At 43.7% G+C, this 19,478-nt stretch overlaps 1 protein-coding gene across 1 annotated transcript in view; it reads right to left on the reverse strand.

The window, feature by feature from the left end:
- Positions 1-19,478, reverse strand: part of LOC115110365 (serine/threonine-protein kinase WNK4-like) — a 70,581-nt gene that overhangs the window by 23,018 nt on the left and 28,085 nt on the right. Inside the window, 3 exon segments of the mRNA XM_065006511.1 lie at positions 16,246-16,403; positions 17,347-17,567; positions 18,213-18,385. Of these exon segments, the coding sequence (XP_064862583.1) occupies positions 16,246-16,403; positions 17,347-17,567; positions 18,213-18,385 (552 nt within the window).

Genomic DNA, 19,478 nt, shown 5'->3' on the forward strand with positions numbered 1-19,478 from the left:
ATGTGCTTCTTCTTGAGCCACTCCTTTGTTGCCTTGGCCGTGTGTTTTGGGTCATTGTCATGCTGGAATACCCATCCACGACCCATTTTCAATGTCCTGGCTGAGGGATGGAGGTTCTCACCCACGATTTGACGGTACATGGCCCCGTCCATCGTCCCTTTGATGCGGTGAAGTTGTCCTGTCCCCTTAGCAGAAAAATACCCCCAAAGCATAATGTTTCCACCTCCATGTTTGACGGTGGGGATGGTGTTCTTGGGGTCATAGGCAGCATTCCTCCTCCAAACACAGCGAGTTGAGTTGATGCCAAAGAGCTCCATTTTGGTCTCATCTGACCACAACACTTTCACCCAGTTGTCCTCTGAATCATTCAGATGTTCATTGGAAAACTTCAGACGGGCATGTATATGTGCTTTCTTGAGCAGGGGGACCTTGCGGGCGCTGCTGGATTTCAGTCCTTCACGGCGTAGTGTGTTACCAATTGTTTTCTTGGTCACTATGGTCCCAGCTGCCTTGAGATCATTGACAAGATCCTCCCGTGTAGTTCTGGGCTGATTCCTCACCGTTCTCATGATCATTGCAACTCCACAAGGTGAGATCTTGCATGGAGCCCCAGGCCGAGGGAGATTGACAGTTATTTTATGTTTCTTCCATTTGCGAATAATCACACCAACTGTTGTCACCTTCTCACCAAGCTGCTTGGCGATGGTCTTGTAGTCCATTCCAGCCTTGTGTAGGTCTACAATCTTGTCCCTGACATCTTTGGTCTTGGCCATGGTGGAGTGTTTGAAATCTGATTGATTGATTGCTTTTGTTGACAGGTGTCTTTTATACAGGTAACAAACTGGGATTAGGAGCACTGTGCTCCTAATCTCAGCTCGTTACCTGTATAAAAGACACCTGGGAGCCAGAAATCTTTCTGATTGAGAGGGGGTCAAATACTTATTTCCCTCATTAAAATGCAAATCAATTTCTAACATTTTTGACATGCGTTTTTCTGGATTCTTTTGTTGTTATTCTGTCTCTCACTGTTCAAATAACATACCATTAAAATTATAGACTGATCATTTCTTTGTCAGTGGGCAAACGTACAAAATCAGCAGGGGATCAAATACTTTTCCCCCTCACTGTATATATGATAAATATCTAAATGGAGTTAAAGGTTTCGTTGTTATCGGTAACTTTAGGTCGTGTTGTCATCGGTAACAGTTGCCCGGACACCCTGCCCAGAGGCACAATGTCAAAAAACAGTGGCCCACAGTTCAATGGTGTTCCCGTCAGAGACATTCTCTGTGGGCCATCGTCATAAAGTTCAGACATAATGGAGCATGGCTATGCACACAAACAAACACGAACAAACGCACGCACCAACACACACACAAAGAGGAGGGTTCGACTGTGTCCAAACCCATTCACTGTTTGGCTTCTCTCTGAATTCTACGGCCAGTTAGAACTAAAGGTCGAATGTGGTGAGAGAGTGGTGGTGTGTGTAAGAGTATTGCGGTGCTAGCCGGTTAGCTAATGGTTTTGTACACAAACACTCCGGTCATGATACATAATGTCCAAACCCATCGAGAGCATGCAGGTCTGTGTGGGTGCAGAGCACTGAGTACTAACTACCATGTGGTTTCCTAAAGGGCAGTCAGCTCATAACTCATGTTTATTTGGTTTAGACACAAATGTTCAGTGACGTAATACAAAATGTACAAAACCATCTAGAGGATAGTGATGGGTATAACAGGTGTCCATACAGTAGCTGTCATGACCGGATACAAATAGAGAGACACTTCCTATGGGGCTGTTAGCTAATAGCTAACGTAGCATGAGCATGAATACCAAGCAGCACTACATAGTAGCCTTAGCCTGGGTGGCGGTGAATACAATGACTGGGTCACACAGATAAATGGGATACTTCCTATAATGCTGTGTGTTAATGCTTAGAGGTGACTCTTTAGGTTTATTTTTTTATTTTTTTATTTTACCTTTATTTAACCAGGCAAGTCAGTTAAGAACAAATTCTTATTTTCAATGACGGCCTAGGAACAGCGGGTTAACTGCCTGTTCAGGGGCAGAACAACATATTTGTACCTTGTCAGCTCGGGGGTTTGAACTTGCAACCTTCCGGTTACTAGTCCAACGCTCTAACCACTAGGCTACCCTGCCGCCCCAGGGTAATCACCAGACACAGCACAGGGAGTTCAGGTAGGGTGAGAGAAACAACCAACAGGGTGTTCTACTGAACAACCTGCATGAACAAACACATTCACACACTATAAAGCCAATGTCACACACAGAACCACACGCGTATACAGACACGGCCACATCACTAGACCACAGGTCTTTTCAGTGAAAGGATGGGAAACATGGTGTGGGTGGAAAGAAGATAAACGCTTCAAGAAGAGCTATTACCACAAGAAACGATTAAGTAATTCTCCCCTTTGAAGCTTCATGAACAGAACATGCAAGTCTAGCAGAGGAGATAACCAATTTCATTGAGGTGATAAGACTCCCCGACAGAGGAAAATACCACTATTTCACAGTCTGTCGCCTCCATGGCCTCCACAGATTAAACAAGGCCTGGAGGGTCAAGGTCTGGAGTTACTGAGCAGAAAAGCAAGGTAAACCTCCTCCGTGTAAAATGTACGAGGCAGAAACAACAAGATGACAACAACGAGAAATGGAATGGGAAGCCTGGTCCTCGTTTATCACACACGCGCGCATACACACACACGCACACACAGAAATCGTTTAACACAGAGTACAAAGTGTGAGCGGAATTGATCACAAGATTTTCAGCCAAAGGAACCTGTCTGCACAAAGTGAGTGTTGTAATGCAGCTTGTTTTTTTTATTACATAACTCCTCAAAAAAGACTATAAAAAACTGTGTGAGATAATATTGGATTAAAGAACACAGTGGCATATTTGTGGAGGAACTTTAAATTGCTCAACCAGTTCCATGTGACGAATAGTGTGAAATACGTAAAAGTAAAAATAAAAAATTGGAGAAGACCAGTGAGATTTGACAAATGTGTTTTTTTCCCGGTGGTGACGACAGCGGCCCCAAATGCTCCTCTTTTCCCACTAAAGTGAGGGGAGGCAGTGGGACTTACTAATGGAAAATGGACTCTATCAAATTCTCTGGTGTTATCCGAGCAGATAATTACAGCGTTTAAAACTACGTCAGAGAAAAAAGGAAGGGAAAAGACATAATAACAAAACAAACAAGACATTCTAAGTAACAAAAATTGAGAGAGAAAAAAAGCTAAATGGTCTCCGTCTTAACGGCTGATATGAAAAACCATCTGCAGACATGAATAAACCCTTCAGTCTTTAGAGAGGCTTAGGGAGGAGCCTGCTCTGCACAGTGGCTTTTGTTGGTCGGTGACATCAGCCCAACATCTCCCCAACGTCCTGACCCACCGGGAATCTGAGGTGTACTGAGGACATGAAGTCCTGAGATACAGAGCCAACCACTCCCCCCACCTGAATGAATAGAATGAATGAGTGGAAAGTCTGTTTTTAGAAGAGAGAGAGAGAGAGAAAGAGACAGGGAGATGAGTTGAAGATGGAGAGATATTGGAGGATATTATCTTCTGGAAGACAGACATCATAATGGACGCTCTCTATGATCCAATCTCCAAGGCATGGCAAGAACAATGTCAAACTGAAGGTTAATGAGAGATGATGGGTCTCTTGATTAGGGCCCCAAACCTCCATTCCATATATTGCAATTGGTAAAATTACACAATTTAATATTTTACACCAGATTTGGATAGGAATATTTATTTTTGAGAACTCACTCGCTTCATCTCTGTCTCTCCCTCCCCTTCTCTCTTTCTCCTAATGACAAATATTCTCCATAATCCCCACTGACAGCAAGCAAATCATCCTAATCACACAAATTAGCTTTCCAAGAACACCAATGTTTTAGGTGGAGAAAACACAGAAGCACTGATGGGTGTATACAGAACATAAGCATGTTGTTCCCGTCCAGCTAGACGTACTTTGAAGAGTACTGACTTAATTAGCTCTACAATTTGGAGTTAACACACACAAACTCAAATTCAACACACAGAAACACTGCCTCTAACACAGAAAAACAGTGAGAGCACCTTGTGTAATGCGATGAAAAGGCTCCACTTTCCATTGTGCTATAGCTTCTTGACTTCTAGCACTCAGAAAGCCCTTTGAAAAATGGCTTGATGTGGATGCTTTAATCTCCTCACGTAAAATAAATAAATAACGATCAAATTGAAAATGTTTCCCATGGAAATACTATGACTTGATGACTAATCAAGCCAAGCTTTTATAAGCTGACCACTGCAAAAGTTATTGCACTACTGGCCTTTTTAATACAAAGCTTACAGGCTGGCTCCCTGCTGCTAAAACAAGGGTATAATGCTAGTGGTTCTGAGATCAAAACTAGAGTAGAACCATAATCTAACTCAGTCAGGGAAACGTATGTACATGTATGAAACGTGTGTGGGACGATATGGGCCACAGGTCTGTTTACACGTGTGTTCTTTATAACATGATTCAATCACACAGACTCTAATTTGACAGAGAGAGAGACAGAGAGAGAGAGAGAGAGATCGGGATAGCAAGAGAGAGAGACAGACAGAGAGACCACTAAAACAGCGAGCTTGCCTGAGACGGATAGCATTAATTATGTAAATTACACGACTACTCTAATTATGCACACATGCATAAATGTGCACACAGAGACAGAAAGAGAGAGACAGAGACTGAAAGACAAAGAGAGAGACAGATAGATAGAGGCAGAGAGAGACAGGGAGAGACAGAGAGAGAGAGACTTTATCACTGAGATAACTTTATCACTGACCTCAACCCAGAGTCTCTCAGAGCATTCACAGTCAGCCCACTGACACCCCTATCAGATAACAGCAAAATCACAGTCCACTTGAATAGAGCAATACTGAATCACGAGGCATTAAAGCCAAAGGAACTGAATAATATTAAGACATTCTATAGATGGAAGGAAAGTAGTGTAGAAACCTACCAAAAACAATTAGGCTATAACAAATTCAACCCCTTTTAGACAACTTCCTGGACAAAATGTTTCACTATAATAGTGAAGGTGTAAACTTGGCAGTACAAAACCTAAACAGTACATTTGACTTCTCAGCTTCCATATCAAATCTAAAAAGTTCAAGCAGACAACCTAAGAAAATGAATAACTATGACAAATGTTGTGATGTGGAATGCAAATACCTAAGAAAGAAATTGAGAAACATATCCAACCAAAAACATGGAGACCTAGAAAACCTGAGCCTACGCCTTCACTACGGTGAAACTGTCACGACTTCTACCGAAGGTAGCTGCTCTCCCTGTTCGGGCGGTGCTCGGCGTCGCCGGCCTACTAGCTGCCACTGATCCCTTCCTTTCTTTTTCGTTTGGTTTTGTCTGTCTTGTGTTCACCTGTGTCTAGTTTAGCTAATCAGTGGGGTATTTAATCTCGCCCTACCCGCTAGGTTTTGTGCGGGATTGTTTGTGTTACTGGTTTGGGTTGCGTTATTTTTACTGTTAAGCAGGTTTATTTTCAGGACTGTTTTTCCCGCACGTTCGTTTAGTAGAGGAGTGTTTTTCCTCCGTTTTTTACTAGACTGCGTTCCTGTTTTCTAGTGGCTGCTTTTGTGTTCCTGTACCTGTTGTGTTGGTGGACCAGTAATAAAACGCCCTTCTTGGAATTCTTGCTCTCCTGCGTCTGACTCCACACCCACCTCTCCTAGGGAGATTCTGACAGAAACACTAAAACAATACATAAATACACTATGGAAAAAGAAGGAACAGCACGTCAGAAATCAGCTCAATGGGGCCTCCCGGGTGGCGCAGTGGTTAAGGGCGCTGTACTGCAGCGCCAGCTGTGCCACCAGAGACTCTGGGTTTGCGCTCAGGCTCTGTCGTAACCGGCCGCGACCGGGAGGTCCGTGGGGCGACGCACAATTGGCAGAGCGTCGTCCGGGTTAGGGAGGGCTTGGCCGGTAGGGATATCCTTGTCTCATGGTGCGGCTGGCTTCCGGTTTGGATGCACGCTGTGTTAAGAAGCAGTGCGGCTTGGTTGGGTTGTGTAGCGGAGGACGCATGACTTTCAACCTTCGTCTCTCCCGAGCCCGTACGGGAGTTGTAGCGATGAGACAAGATAGATAGTAGCTACTAACAATCTGCTCAATGTAATTGAAGAATCCATAGAATCTAACCACTTCTGGGAAGACGGGAAACAAACAACAACATGAAGAGTTATCTATCCAAAACAGAGATGTATGGACAAACCACTTCTCCAATCTGTTTGGCTCTATAACAAAGAACAAAGTGCAAAAACATAGACATGATCAAATACAAATCTTTGAATCAACTATTAAAGACGACCAAAACACACTGGATTCTCCAATTACATTGAATGAACTACAGAACCAAATACAAAACCCTCCAACCCAAAAAGGCCTGTGGTGTTGATGAAATTCTAAATTAAATTCTAAAATATACAGACAACAAATTCCAAGTGGCTCTACTACTCTAAAATATATATTTTACCCCTTTTTTCTCCCCAATTTCGTGGCATCCAATTAGTAGTAGTTACTGTCTTGTCTCATCGATGCAACTCCCGTACGGACTCAGGAGAGGCGAAGGTCGATAGCCATGCATCCTCCGAAACACAACCCAACCAAGCAGCACTGCTTCCTTGACACAACGCACATCCAACCCGGAAGCCAGCCACACCAATGTGTCGGAGGAAACACCATACACCTAGCGACCTGGTCAGCGTGCACTGATGATCTGGTGCTTCTGTCCCCAACCAAGGAGAGCCTACAGCAGCATCTAGATCTGCTGCACAGATTCTTTCAGACCTGGGCCCTTGACAGTAAATCTCAGTGAGACAAAAATAAAGGTGTTTCCAAAAAGGTCCAGACCTGGGCCCTGTCAAATGTATAACCATATTAGAGACACACATTTCCCTCGGATTACACAGATGAACAAAGAATTTGAAAACAAATATAATTTTGATAAACTCCCATATCTATTCGGTTAAATACCACAGTGTGCATCACAGTAGCAAAATTTGTGACCTGTTGCCACAAGAAAAATGCAACCAGTAGAGAACAAACACCGTTGTAAATAAAATCCCTATATGTTTATTTATTTTCCCTTTTGTACTTTAACTATTTGCACATTGTTACAACACTGTATATAGACATAATATTACATTTGAAATCTCTCTATTTATTTGGAACTTGTGTAATGTATTACTGTTCATTTTTTATTTCTCTTTTGTTTATTATCCATTTCACTTACTTTGGCAACGTAAACATATGTTTCCTGTTAAATTGAATTGAATTGAGAGACAGAGAGACAGAGAAAGAGAGACAGAGAAAGAGAGAAAGAGAGACAGAGAAAGAGAGACAGAAAGAGAGACAGAGAAAAGAGAGACAGAGAAAGAGAGACAGAGAAAGAGAGACAGAAAGAGAGACATAGAAAGAGAGACAGAGAAAGAGAGACAGAGAAAGAGAGACAGAGAAAGAGAGACAGAGAAAGAGAGACAGAGAAAGAGAGACGGACCGAGAGAGAGAGAGAGAGACAGAAAGAGACAGAGAGAGGTCCTTCTATGGTTGTTTCTCACCCTCGTAGTCTTTTTCTCTTTGAGAGAGGCTTTGTATGGTCTGCCTAGGGAGATGACCACTAAAACAGCCAGTTTTCCTGAGACGGAAGGCATTAATTATGTCAATTACACGGATACTCTAATTATGTACACATGACAGAGAGACAGAGTTCAAAAAAATGTTATATTCCTATCCAAATCTGGGGCACGATATTCAATAGTGTAATGTTACCAACTGCACTATATGGAAACAAGGTTTGGGGTCCACCAATTAACAATTATAAGCACTGGGAGAAAAACCCAATAGAAAATCTAGAATTATCCTACATTTCCAAAAGAAAGTACCAAATAATGGAAGCAGGGTGGAACTCGGACGATTCCCTTTAACTGTAAATATAAAGAAAAGGACACTAAAATGTTGACACCATTTGAAATGAACCCCCAAAACATCCTTACAATTCAAAGCACTGGAAAACCAAGACCTGAACCCTGAAAAGAGTCCCCTGTGTAGTTGTTAATACACTACACAACCCTATTATCCAATCACGCAGGGAAACAATCACACTGTTACAGAAATGAAAACCTCTAACTTGACAAATTGGGAAAATGAAACAAAAACACAGAATAAACTAGATTGCTATTTGGCCCTCAAATGAGAATACAAATTGGCAGAATATCTCTACTCTGTCAGAGATACAAAACAGAGACAGATCCTGACCAAATACAGGCTCGGCGAACACCAATTGGCTATAGAAAAAGGTAGACATAAAAAGACATGGCTACCCAAAGAGGAGTGTCTATGTGGTCACTGCAAGACAGGGGAGGTAGAGACAGAGATCCACTTTTTCCTCTACTGTGAGAAATACTCCCAAATAAGATTATCTTTTTAAAAAACTCAATCAATTCCCAACCTCTGTGCATTTACTAATAACATAAAGCTGGGAATTATTCTGGTTGAGTGAGAAACTGCAAATATTACTGCCAGATATGTATATGACTGCCATAGTCTGAGGGACATCCCATGACCATTAATTCCCTGTAGTATTGACATTGTATATAACTTACTGGTAATACATAGTGTAACAATCATCATGTACATTATGTTGTTGTTTATTTATTAGACATTCTTTCTTTTCTTTTTTATAATCTTCTTATATGTATTTAATTAAATGTACTGACCGAAGATTACACAATACAATAGCAGAAGTGTTGTACCTGTATACATGATTATATGTACTATTATTACTACTACTGAAATGAACTGTATTTTATTATCCTCATTGCATTGCACTGTATTTACTGAAATGCTGTACCACTATACTGCTTTGGCAATACCTACCAATTGTATTTCATGCCAATTAAAGCAATCTGAATTTGAGAGAAAGAGATGGAGAGACAGAGAGAGAGAGAGACAGATACAGAGAGAGAGAAAGCGAGAGAGAGTGAGAGACAGCTAAACTGAGAGAGACAGTGAGACAGAGACAGAGAGAGACAGAGCAACAGAGAGAGACAGAGAGAGAAAGTGAGAGAGAGTGATAGACAGCTACATTGAAAGAGAGAGACAGCATGACAGAGAGAGACAGCGAGACAGAGTGAGAAACAGCGAGACAGAGAGAGAGACAGCGAGACAGAAAGAGACAGCGAGACAGAAAGAGAAACAGCGAGACAGAGAGACAGCGAAACAGAGAGAGACAGTGAGACAGAGACAGAGAGAGACAGAGCGACAGAGAGAGACAGAAAGAGAAATCGAGAGAGAGTGATAGACAGCTAAATTGAAAGAGAGACAGCATGACAGAGAGAGACAGCGAGACAGAGTGAGAAACAGCGAGACAGAAAGAGAGACAGCGAGACAGAGAGACAGCGAAACAGAGAGAGAGACAGTGAGCCAGAGAGAGAAACAGCAAGACAGAGAGACAGCGAGATAGACAGTGAGACAGACAGAGAGACAGCGAGACAGACAGAGAGACAGACAGAGAGACAGACAGAGAGACAGTGAGACAGACAGAGAGGCAGACAGAGAGACAGCGAAACAGACAGAGAGACAGCGAAACAGACAGAGAGACAACGAGACTGACAGAGAGAGCTCCTTCTAAGTTTTTCTCACACTCTTATTATTTTTCTCTTTGAGAGGGGTCTTTGTATTTTGTATTTGTATTTATTAGGGATCCCCATTAGCTGTTGCCAAGGCAGCAGCTACTCTTCCTGGGTTCAAACACAGTAAGGCACTTACATTACATATAAAACAAAAGATAAAACAGTACAACATTTTTACCCCACTACATATCTACAATACAAAATGTAAAATACCACCATACAATATTACAATGTAAGTATGTGTAGAGTACGTGTGTTAGTATGGTCTGCCTCGGGAGATGACCACTAAAACAGGGATATCTATGTCAATTATAACACCCTAATTACGTTCTCTATTCTTTATGTCTCTCTTCATCTCACCAATCTCCCTCCTCCCTCTCTTTGTCACTGGAAACAAGCGCTGAAACATAATAAACGACTAACCGGTGCCCTACACATTGACTCTTATTTTCTATTTTTATTCTATTTTTTACTTTACACTTATTCTTTTCTTAAAACGGCATTGTTGGTTAAGGGCTTGTAAGTAAGCATTTCACTGTTGTATTCGGCGCATTTGACGAATAACATTTGATTCGATTTGATTTGAAACACAAATCAGGAAGAACAGAACATTTCTGGAACAGCGGCAGATCCTTTAACACCCCCACCACCACAACACACACACACACACACACACACACACACACACAGAAAGGAAGTGCGTCAGAGCTCCTTATTGCCTGGTGTGTGTTCGGTGTGCGTGGGCAGAAACATGTGGAGGAGGAGGGACAGTTGTGGTGTGGTGGCGTCCATGGCTCTGCTAGCTAATTATAACCCAGCAATGGAGTAGAGAGGTAGAGGAGGGGCTGTGGAGTTACAACATCTTCACAACACCGGCTGGTTGGGAGGCAGAAAATAGTAGAGACTAGAGAGGGCCAGCCCAGGGGTGTTGGACAGAGGTCCAGCCCAGGGGTGTTGGAGAGAGGGCCAGCCCAGGGGTGTTGGAGAGAGGGCCAGCCCAGGGGTGTTGGAGAGAGGGCCAGCCCAGGGGTGTTGGAGAGAGGGCCAGCCCAGGGGTGTTGGAGAGAGAGCCAGCCCAGGGGTGTTGGAGAGAGGGCCAGCCCAGGGGTGGTGGAGAGAGGGCATGGCCAGGGGTGGTGGAGAGAAGGCCAGCCCAGGGGTGTTGGAGAGAGAGCCAGCCCAGGGGTGGTGGAGAGAGGGCCAGCCCAGGGGTGGTGGAGAGAGGGCCAGCCCAGGGGTGGTGGAGAGAGGGCCAGCCCAGGGGTGGTGGAGAGAGGGCCAGCCCAGGGGTGTTGGAGAGAGGGCAAGCCCAGGGGTGGTGGAGAGAGGGCCAGCCCAGGGGTGGTGGAGAGAGGGCCAGCCCAGGGGTGTCTGTTCCCTCATGCCCACACTCTCTCACTAAAAAGGGAAACAGGCAATGTACCCCTGTTTCAGCACAGGAGGGTTTTGGTTGTGTGGGCAGTACGTAGAGAATTGGCAATGTACTGATTAGTCTGACTCTCCCATTGCCTTTAATTGGCCCTCAAGATGTCATTGTATGGAGTCAGATCATGTTCAATAAGGGGAAAGGGAAATACCTAGTCAGTTGTACAACTGAATGCATTCAACTGAAATGTGTCTTCCGCATTTAAACCAAACTGTCTGAATCAAGGCATTGTAAGACCTTGTTCACCCCATAGTTGGACCCCATGTTGAAAACAATATGACTGCCACTCAGTGAAGATTGTGAGCTTAGGTATGTGGCTTCAGGCAATGACTTTCAATCACACCTCCCAATACTGTGACGTAAACATCACCATACCACACAGAACTACTGAAATCACACAAGCCTCTTAGCTTTATCCTCTTAGCAATTGTTCCAGAAAGGTGTATGAATGGCTCAATGGTGCTTGAGATCTACTCATTTGATTCAACAAGATTCATCCCAGAGGTAACTCTCGCCATTCTTTCATTTGTTACTCATTGGACAATTGATAGAGGAGGAAGGGTTAGAGGGCTGGTAGCCATGTTAACTCCACACTGGTAAGCTGCCAGGAACTCCTGTTCTTTGAAGCCTTCATTAAACCCTGGTGACTTCTTATTTAATGCCCCTGAACTGCCCCTGAACAAGGCAGTTAACCCACTGTTCCTAGGCTGTCATTGAAAATAAGAATTTGTTCTTAACTAACTTGCCTAGTTAAATAAATAAAAAAAGGTTCCTGGTATTCCTAGAATGCAATTTTTTCCTTACCATGTCAAATCACAAATGTGTTGATGTTGTTGGTAGGATCAATGGAAATGTATAATATTCTGGATTCTGCACATTGAATGAACATACACTATATTTACAAAAGTATGTGGACACACCCCTACAAATGAATGAATTCGGCTATTTCAGCCACACCCTTTGCTGATAGGTATATAAATCGAGCACATAGACAAACATTGTCAGTAGAATGGCCTTCCTGAAGAGCTCAGTGACTTTCAACATGGCACCGTCATAGGATGCCACCTTTCCAACAAGTCAGTTTGTCAAATTTCTACCCTGCTAGAGCTGCCCCGGTCAACTGTAACTGTTGTTATTGTGAAGTGGAAACATCTAGGAGCAACACCGGCTCAGCCGCAAAGTGGTAGGCCTCACAAGCTCATAGAACGGGACCGCCGAGTGCTGAAGCGGGTAAAAATCGTCTGTCCTCAGTTTCAACACTCACTACTGAGTTCCAAACTGCCTCTGGAAGCAACGTCAGTACAATAACTGTTCGTTCGGGAGCTTCATGAAATGGGTTTCCATGGACAAGCAGCCGCACACAAGCCCAAGATCACCATGTGCAATACCAAGCGTCAGCTGGAGTGGTGTAAAACTTGCCGTCACTGGACTCTGGAGCAGTGGAAACACGTTCTCTGTGATGAAATGCTTCACCATCTGGCAGTCCTGTGGACGATTCTTGGTTTGGCTGATGCCAGGAGAACGCCCAAATGCATAGTGCCAACTGTAAAGTTTGTTGGAGGAAGAATAATGGTCTGGGGTTGTTTTTCATGGTTCGGACTAGGCCCCTTAGTTCCAGTGAAGGGATATCTTAACGCTACAGCATAATGACATTCTAGACGATTCTGTGCTTCCAACTTTGTGGCAACAGTTTGGACAATGCCCTTGTGCTCAAAGCGAGATCCATACAGAAATGGTTTGTAAAGATCGGTGTGGAAGAACTTGACTGGCCTGCACAGAGCCCTGACCTCAACCCCATCAAACACCTTTGGGATGAATTGGAACGCCAACAGCAAGCCAGGTCTAATCGCCCAACATCAGTGCCCGACCTTACTAATGCTATTGTGGCTGAATGGAAGCAAGCCCCCCCCCCCTTCAATGTTTCAACATCTAGTGGAAAACCTTCCCGGAAGAGTGGAGGCTGTTATAGCAGCAAAAGAGGGACCAATTCATATTAATGCCCATGATTTTGGAATGAGATGTTCGACGAGCAGGTGTCCACATACTTTTAGTCATGTAGTGTATCTATTATTGAGTAGATAGTACAGAGTCAATACATGCCTCTTTTTCAAGATAACAAAGGGGAAAATCTGGAAATAAAACTTCAGTGAGTGACTTAAGTTTGTGTACATTAACCTTTAAAATTGGGATTCCCTCCAGAAAGGACAACTGTAACCTGTATGCCACTCCTTGAGTATACCTCTTTAAACCCCTCAGTACTGTTGTCCTAGGGAAGGACCTGTGTATCCAATTGGTACTGTACTGTATATAGCTGGCACCAGCTATCCTATCCTAGGAAGTCCCTAGGTGGCTTTACAGGTACAAGTCCTTAGCCAACCTTACAATCATAGATTTTATGACGACATTTAACAGGCCAGTAACCTCCATAGATACACAGCAGTAAACCGGTAGTACATACTTTTTAAGAGGCGCAGCGGGCGTCCGCTAACGCCTTGGTCACAAAGCTATGTCTGTCTCCTCACACACTCAGTCAGACCACAGCACAGAGACAGCTTTGAAGAGTTGGAGGAGTGATGCTGGGCCAGTTCTGCTCACCATATCAATGTCCTTTGTCAGCGGCAGCAACCCCTCGTCAGCTGACGAACTGGGTAATGTTCTGCTTCTGTAAGAACTCACTTCAACCCAGTAAACTTCCAAAGAAGTCAGTGTTAACAGTGTCCAAGTTAACTTGCTGTATGTATATTGGCTAAAGGACTTACTCTGTTGTTTTTGAAAGTTACTTGGGGGCATTGTCTTGGCTTTTGTGCGCCCACACACATGCTCATATTAATACACTTTCACACACAGACACAAGTACACACACACACAGACACATTTCAACAAATGTGTCTGAGAATGCACAAACACACACAATACACACTCGCACACATGCAAAACACACACACACAGGAATGAGGGAGGACAAAGCTTTTACACCTACTTGAAAAGGCAATGTATCTCACCTGAAGGAAAAACAAATCGGTCTTTCTGTGCAGACACCGTATAATATCTCATCTCACATGTCACACAGCACAGGGGAAACTTGAGCCATATATAATATCCACTGTTTATCCTGTTGGTGAAGGCTACTAAACATGACAGTGATATCATTCCACCAATAGACCACTATTGGTCTATTGGTGGAATGATATACAGCTCTCCTATCATAGCATAAATATATAGCTCTGAGAAAGGGAACAAGATAATTTGATGACACAGACCTTGTCATAAAATGATGTCAGACAATAGCCAAGTGTAGGAGGAGAATGGTGGCCATTTGCTGTAGTCTCAGTAATAATCTGCTATTCATTTCCTCTATAGGTTAATACCCATGGCTAAATTAGAACTGTGGTATGAATTAAGCATGGAGATCCTTATCTGCTGAGGTCAACACAAATAAGAAACAACAGTGCAAGTAAGTATGTAAGTCTGAATACAGAGGATGGCTGGAGAACGTCTGAATACAGAGGCTGGCTGGAGAACGTCTGAATACAGAGGCTGGCTGGAGAACGTCTGCATACAGAGGCTGGCTGGAGAACGCCTGAATACAGAGGCTGGCTGGAGAACGTCTGAATACAGAGGCTGGCTGGAGAACGTCTGAATGCAGAGGCTGGCTGGAGAACGTCTGAATACAGAGGCTGGCTGGAGAACGTCTGAATGCAGAGGCTGGCTGGAGAACGTCTGAATACAGAGGCTGGCTGGAGAACGTCTGAATGCAGAGGCTGGCTGGAGAACGTCTGAATACAGAGGCTGGCTGGAGAACGCCTGAATACAGAGGCTGGCTGGAGAACGCCTGAATGCAGAGGCTGGCTGGAGAACGTCTGAATGCAGAGGCTGGCTGGAGAACGTCTGAATGCAGAGGCTGGCTGGAGAACGTCTGAATGCAGAGGCTGGCTGGAGAACATCTGAATGCAGAGGCTGGCTGGAGAACGTCTGAATACAGAGGCTGGCTGGAGAACGTCTGAGTACAGAGGCTGGCTGGAGAACGTCTGAATACAGAGGCTGGCAAACTGCTTTTGTGGTTCTGGCAGAAAACCCATAACGGAGTGAGAGCCTTGCTTCCTCAAAGCTGTAACACTCCTTTGGACTCTAGCACTAAATACTGCTCATGTTGTTCCAGGGCTGTAGCGAGCTCAGACACACACACACACAGCTAGCATGCCGGTTCTTACTGTGTCAATCACGTTAGAAGAGCTGCATGTAAATTAATCCACAACGTGCATTATGGTCCTTGGGGATTTCAGTTTATTTGGCCAAATGACCGCAAAGAAATCCAGAATTGTGGAGTGGAGAAAATCCAGCATTGTGGAGACGTTCCCATTCCTGCATGTGGACCTCGTCCTCCAACAAGTAAAAGACTTAAAGCATCATTCCAATTCCAGTAATTAGCAATCAAGCCCGAGCCCTTCAGCTCTTCCAAATCTGGTCGTTACAGTGCAACAGCTGATTATAGCAGTGAAAGAGAGGCGTCCATTTGGTAAATACCATTCATTATAGCTCCACAAAGACCCTGTAATTTACTCTGCTGATGAGAAATGTCACAGCAACATTGCATAGAGATGAGAAATGGTAGATTACCATTAGTGGTCTGATAAACACTCAGTAACAGAGATAACAGGGTTGGGTACAAGGGGAGGGTTTCTATTTTTGGAAATGGGATGGAAGTGAGAATGTTGGTGGCATTCACAATGGAGAGAGAGTATGTAATTGAGTGTTTTTGTGTATCTATTTGTATCTATTTGTGTCACATTAGTGATGCATAGCAAGCAACTTCAAAAGAAAGACTGAGAGGGGGGTGGATAGAGAAAGAGAGAACAGCATTTAGTTGAAAGGAACAAGAGATGATAATCCTTGCACATGTCGCACGCCGTTTGAATGCCTCTTTCCTGCTTACCTCTTCCCAGAGGCAAGCAGCACTACACTGAACAAGTGGTGCTGTCAAACTGCAAACTGCAACCAGAAAGATGGCCAAATTTATCTTCAGATCTGACCAACATCTAGCGAAACAACAGACAAACTGAACAACATGGACTGGACACACAGAATCCACTAGAGACAGAGAAATCCACTCACGCTGGTGACTTTACGGTAGATCTGGGCAGCGTTCTGGCACTCGGAGTAGGGGTACTCAGACGTGGTCATCTCAAGCATGCACATCCCAAAGGCATAGACGTCCACCGCCTCATCATACTTCTCCTCGTACATCTCTGGAGCCATGAACTCAGGAGTCCCTGAGGGGAGGGGAGGGGATGTAATGATAGTGGCTATGAGAATGGCGCAAAATGTGGTCCTATTTCACTGACAACTGCAGTTACACTTCACAATACAGTGGCCTTATTCATTCTCACTCTGACCACTTTGGAACAAGTAGCCAACTGTGTGCCTTGTAATACAGTGTGGAAAATGTGTATTGGCAAGTACAAGTGTATTCAAATGGAAAAAAAATTATCAAAGGCGGTACAGAAGGAGGAGGTAATCAAAAGATAAGTTATTTATTGATACAACACCAGATCTTATACGAGCGTGATAATGTAAAACAAATGTTAAACGTCTGTAGATTTGAAGGTTTCCAAATGGGACTTGACCCACACTATTAAAAAGTCACTGGAGACCAAACACTGTGATAGCAGTGAGATAGATTAGAACATGTCGGGCAGCCGTGCTGACGTCACTGCAAAGACTAGCCGTCATGCACCATGACAGTATAAATATAAACACCTAGCCAAATAAATAAACACAGTGGCCAGCATAAAATATGGCATTGAAGGCTTTATTTACAGTTGCTCCAGTTTAAGGTCACACCACACTGAAGGGACAGCAGTACACAGGTAGCAGTGGGACTCCATTTTACACTGGAAGAAATTATTTATTGAAATATTGAATAACCGTTTCACACAATACTGTATCTCTGTAATACAATTTTTAAAAGACATTAAAGCAAATAGCAAAGAGTAAGTGTTGTAGGTGGCAAAACGTTTTAACATTCTCTATGAGGTTTCAGCTATTACGTACGTCTCACTTTAAAACCTTAGTAGTGGGGACAGAACGCTTTAATCCTACATTGAGAAATATTCAATAGTCACAGGGTCTAGAATAGAGCCCTGATGCACTCCATCATACTGAGTGTCAGTGTCAACTGAAGTGGCTGTGGCTGTGGGTAGTTGGGAGACTCACCAATGACACTCTTGGCGAACGAGGCACTCTTTAGTGTGGCCAGGCCCAAATCGCCGATCTTGACGGAGCCTGTGGGGCCGGTGATGAAGATGTTGTCACACTTGAGGTCCCTGTGGATGATGGGCGGGGTGCGGGTGTGGAGGAAGTGGAGGCCCTTCAGGATCTGGTGGCTCCAGCGCTGCAGCAGCTTCAGCTTCATCTCCTTGAACCTCTTCAGGTACCTGCAGGGTAAGGCTGATATGAGTACTGTACGTGCGGCCTATGCAGGACTCAAACCCAAAACCCTGGTGTCCAACCAACTGACCGATTGGAACCATGGGGTACAACAGTGTAAGCAACAAGTGTTACTAATTAACAGAGCACCACGGACCAGGGGTGCTCACATTGGATCTGAGAGCCTGAGGATGAGGTAGCATTTTCCATTCCATCGGTCTCTGGAATCAATTTTCTCCTGTCATGCTCAAATTGAGAGTGACACTCCATTTCGACAGATGTTAGTGCGTTAGCCATGTGGCTAATTCAGTAGATTCACTAACATGAACAGAAAAACACAGATGGAAAGCATATCAGCTTGAAGTATTTTGCACCTTTTACAAGGAGATGACGTAGGAAAATGGCACATACTTTTCCCCATCTGCTTATTACTCAGGCAGGGGGGATGGACTTAAAGGGATAGTTTAGGGTTTTGGCAATGAAGACCTTGATCTATTTTCCGAGAGTCAGATGAACTGATAGAAACCATTTTTATGTACAGCTAGCATACTTTCAGTCTTTGTGCTAAGCTAGTTAGCATTGGCTTGTGAAACTACCTCTAACTAACTTCATACTGGATGCAGATACATACAAATTGTATCCCTTTAACTCACGTCTTGAGGGTGCCTGATGTCATGAGCTCGGTGACCAGAAGGATGCACTTGTGGCCCTTGCAGTTGTCCTTCCAGGAGTCGTAGAAGCGGACAATATTGGGGTGCTGCAGCCCCTTCAGCATCTCCACCTCCTCACTGAAACGCTGGCGCTCCACCTTCGTCAGCCTCCGCGTCTGGAGAGAGGGAAGAGGAGAATACATTATTATAGTGGTGAGACTATACACGTAGTAGGTTATAGAAGTACATATTACGACTTCCGCCGAAGTTGGTTCCTCTCCTTGTTCGGGCGGCATTCGGCGGTTGACGTCACCGGCATTCTAGCCTCCACCGATCTACATTTCTTTTTCCATTTGTTTTGTCTGTATTGTACACACTGGGTTCAGATTAGATTTGAGTTATTTCCCTATTTAACCCTCTGGAGCCATCATGGTTTTGTGCGTGTTTATTGTTGTCAGTTGTCTCGCTTATGTGATTCTGGATTTTCGTTCTCCTTGTTGGAAGATTATTTTTGAGTAAAGTTACTATTATTACTCATCTCTGTGTCATGCGCCTGACTTCGTCTTAACCACATCACCTAGACTCTGACAGTACAATAGAGTAGACACAAATATAAACTCAGCAAAAAAATAAATGTCCCTTTTTCAGGACGCTGTCTTTCAAAGATATTTCGTAAAAATCCAAATAACTTCACAGATCGTTATTGTAAAAGGTTTAAACACTGTTTCCCATGCTTGTCCAATGAACCATAAACAATTAATTAACATACACCTGTGGTACGGCCGTTAACCTCTTGCTCCTACCCGACACGCAGGCGTCCCATCTAGACATCTGGAAATGCAAATGCGCTACGCTAAATGCTAATAGCACTCGTTAAAACTCAAACGTTCATTAAAATACACATGCAGGGTACTGAATTAAAGCTACACTCGTTGTGAATCCAGGCAACAAGTCAGATTTTTAAAATGCTTTTCGGGGAAAGCATGAGAAGCTATTATCTGATAGCATGTAACACCCCAAAAGACCCGCAGGGGACGTAAACAAAATAATTAGCATAGTCGGCGCTACACAAAACGCACAAATAAAATATAAAACATTCATTACCTTTGACCATCTTCTTTGTTGGCACTCCTAGATGTCCCATAAACATCACTATTGGGTCTTTTTTTCGATTAAATCGGTCCATATATAGCCTAGATATCGATCTATGAAGACTGTGTGATCAAGGAAAAAAAATAGCATTTTATAACGTAACGTCATTTTTTTAAA

The sequence above is a fragment of the Oncorhynchus nerka genome, linkage group LG21 (assembly GCF_034236695.1).
Source record: "Oncorhynchus nerka isolate Pitt River linkage group LG21, Oner_Uvic_2.0, whole genome shotgun sequence".
NCBI lineage: Eukaryota > Metazoa > Chordata > Actinopteri > Salmoniformes > Salmonidae > Oncorhynchus > Oncorhynchus nerka.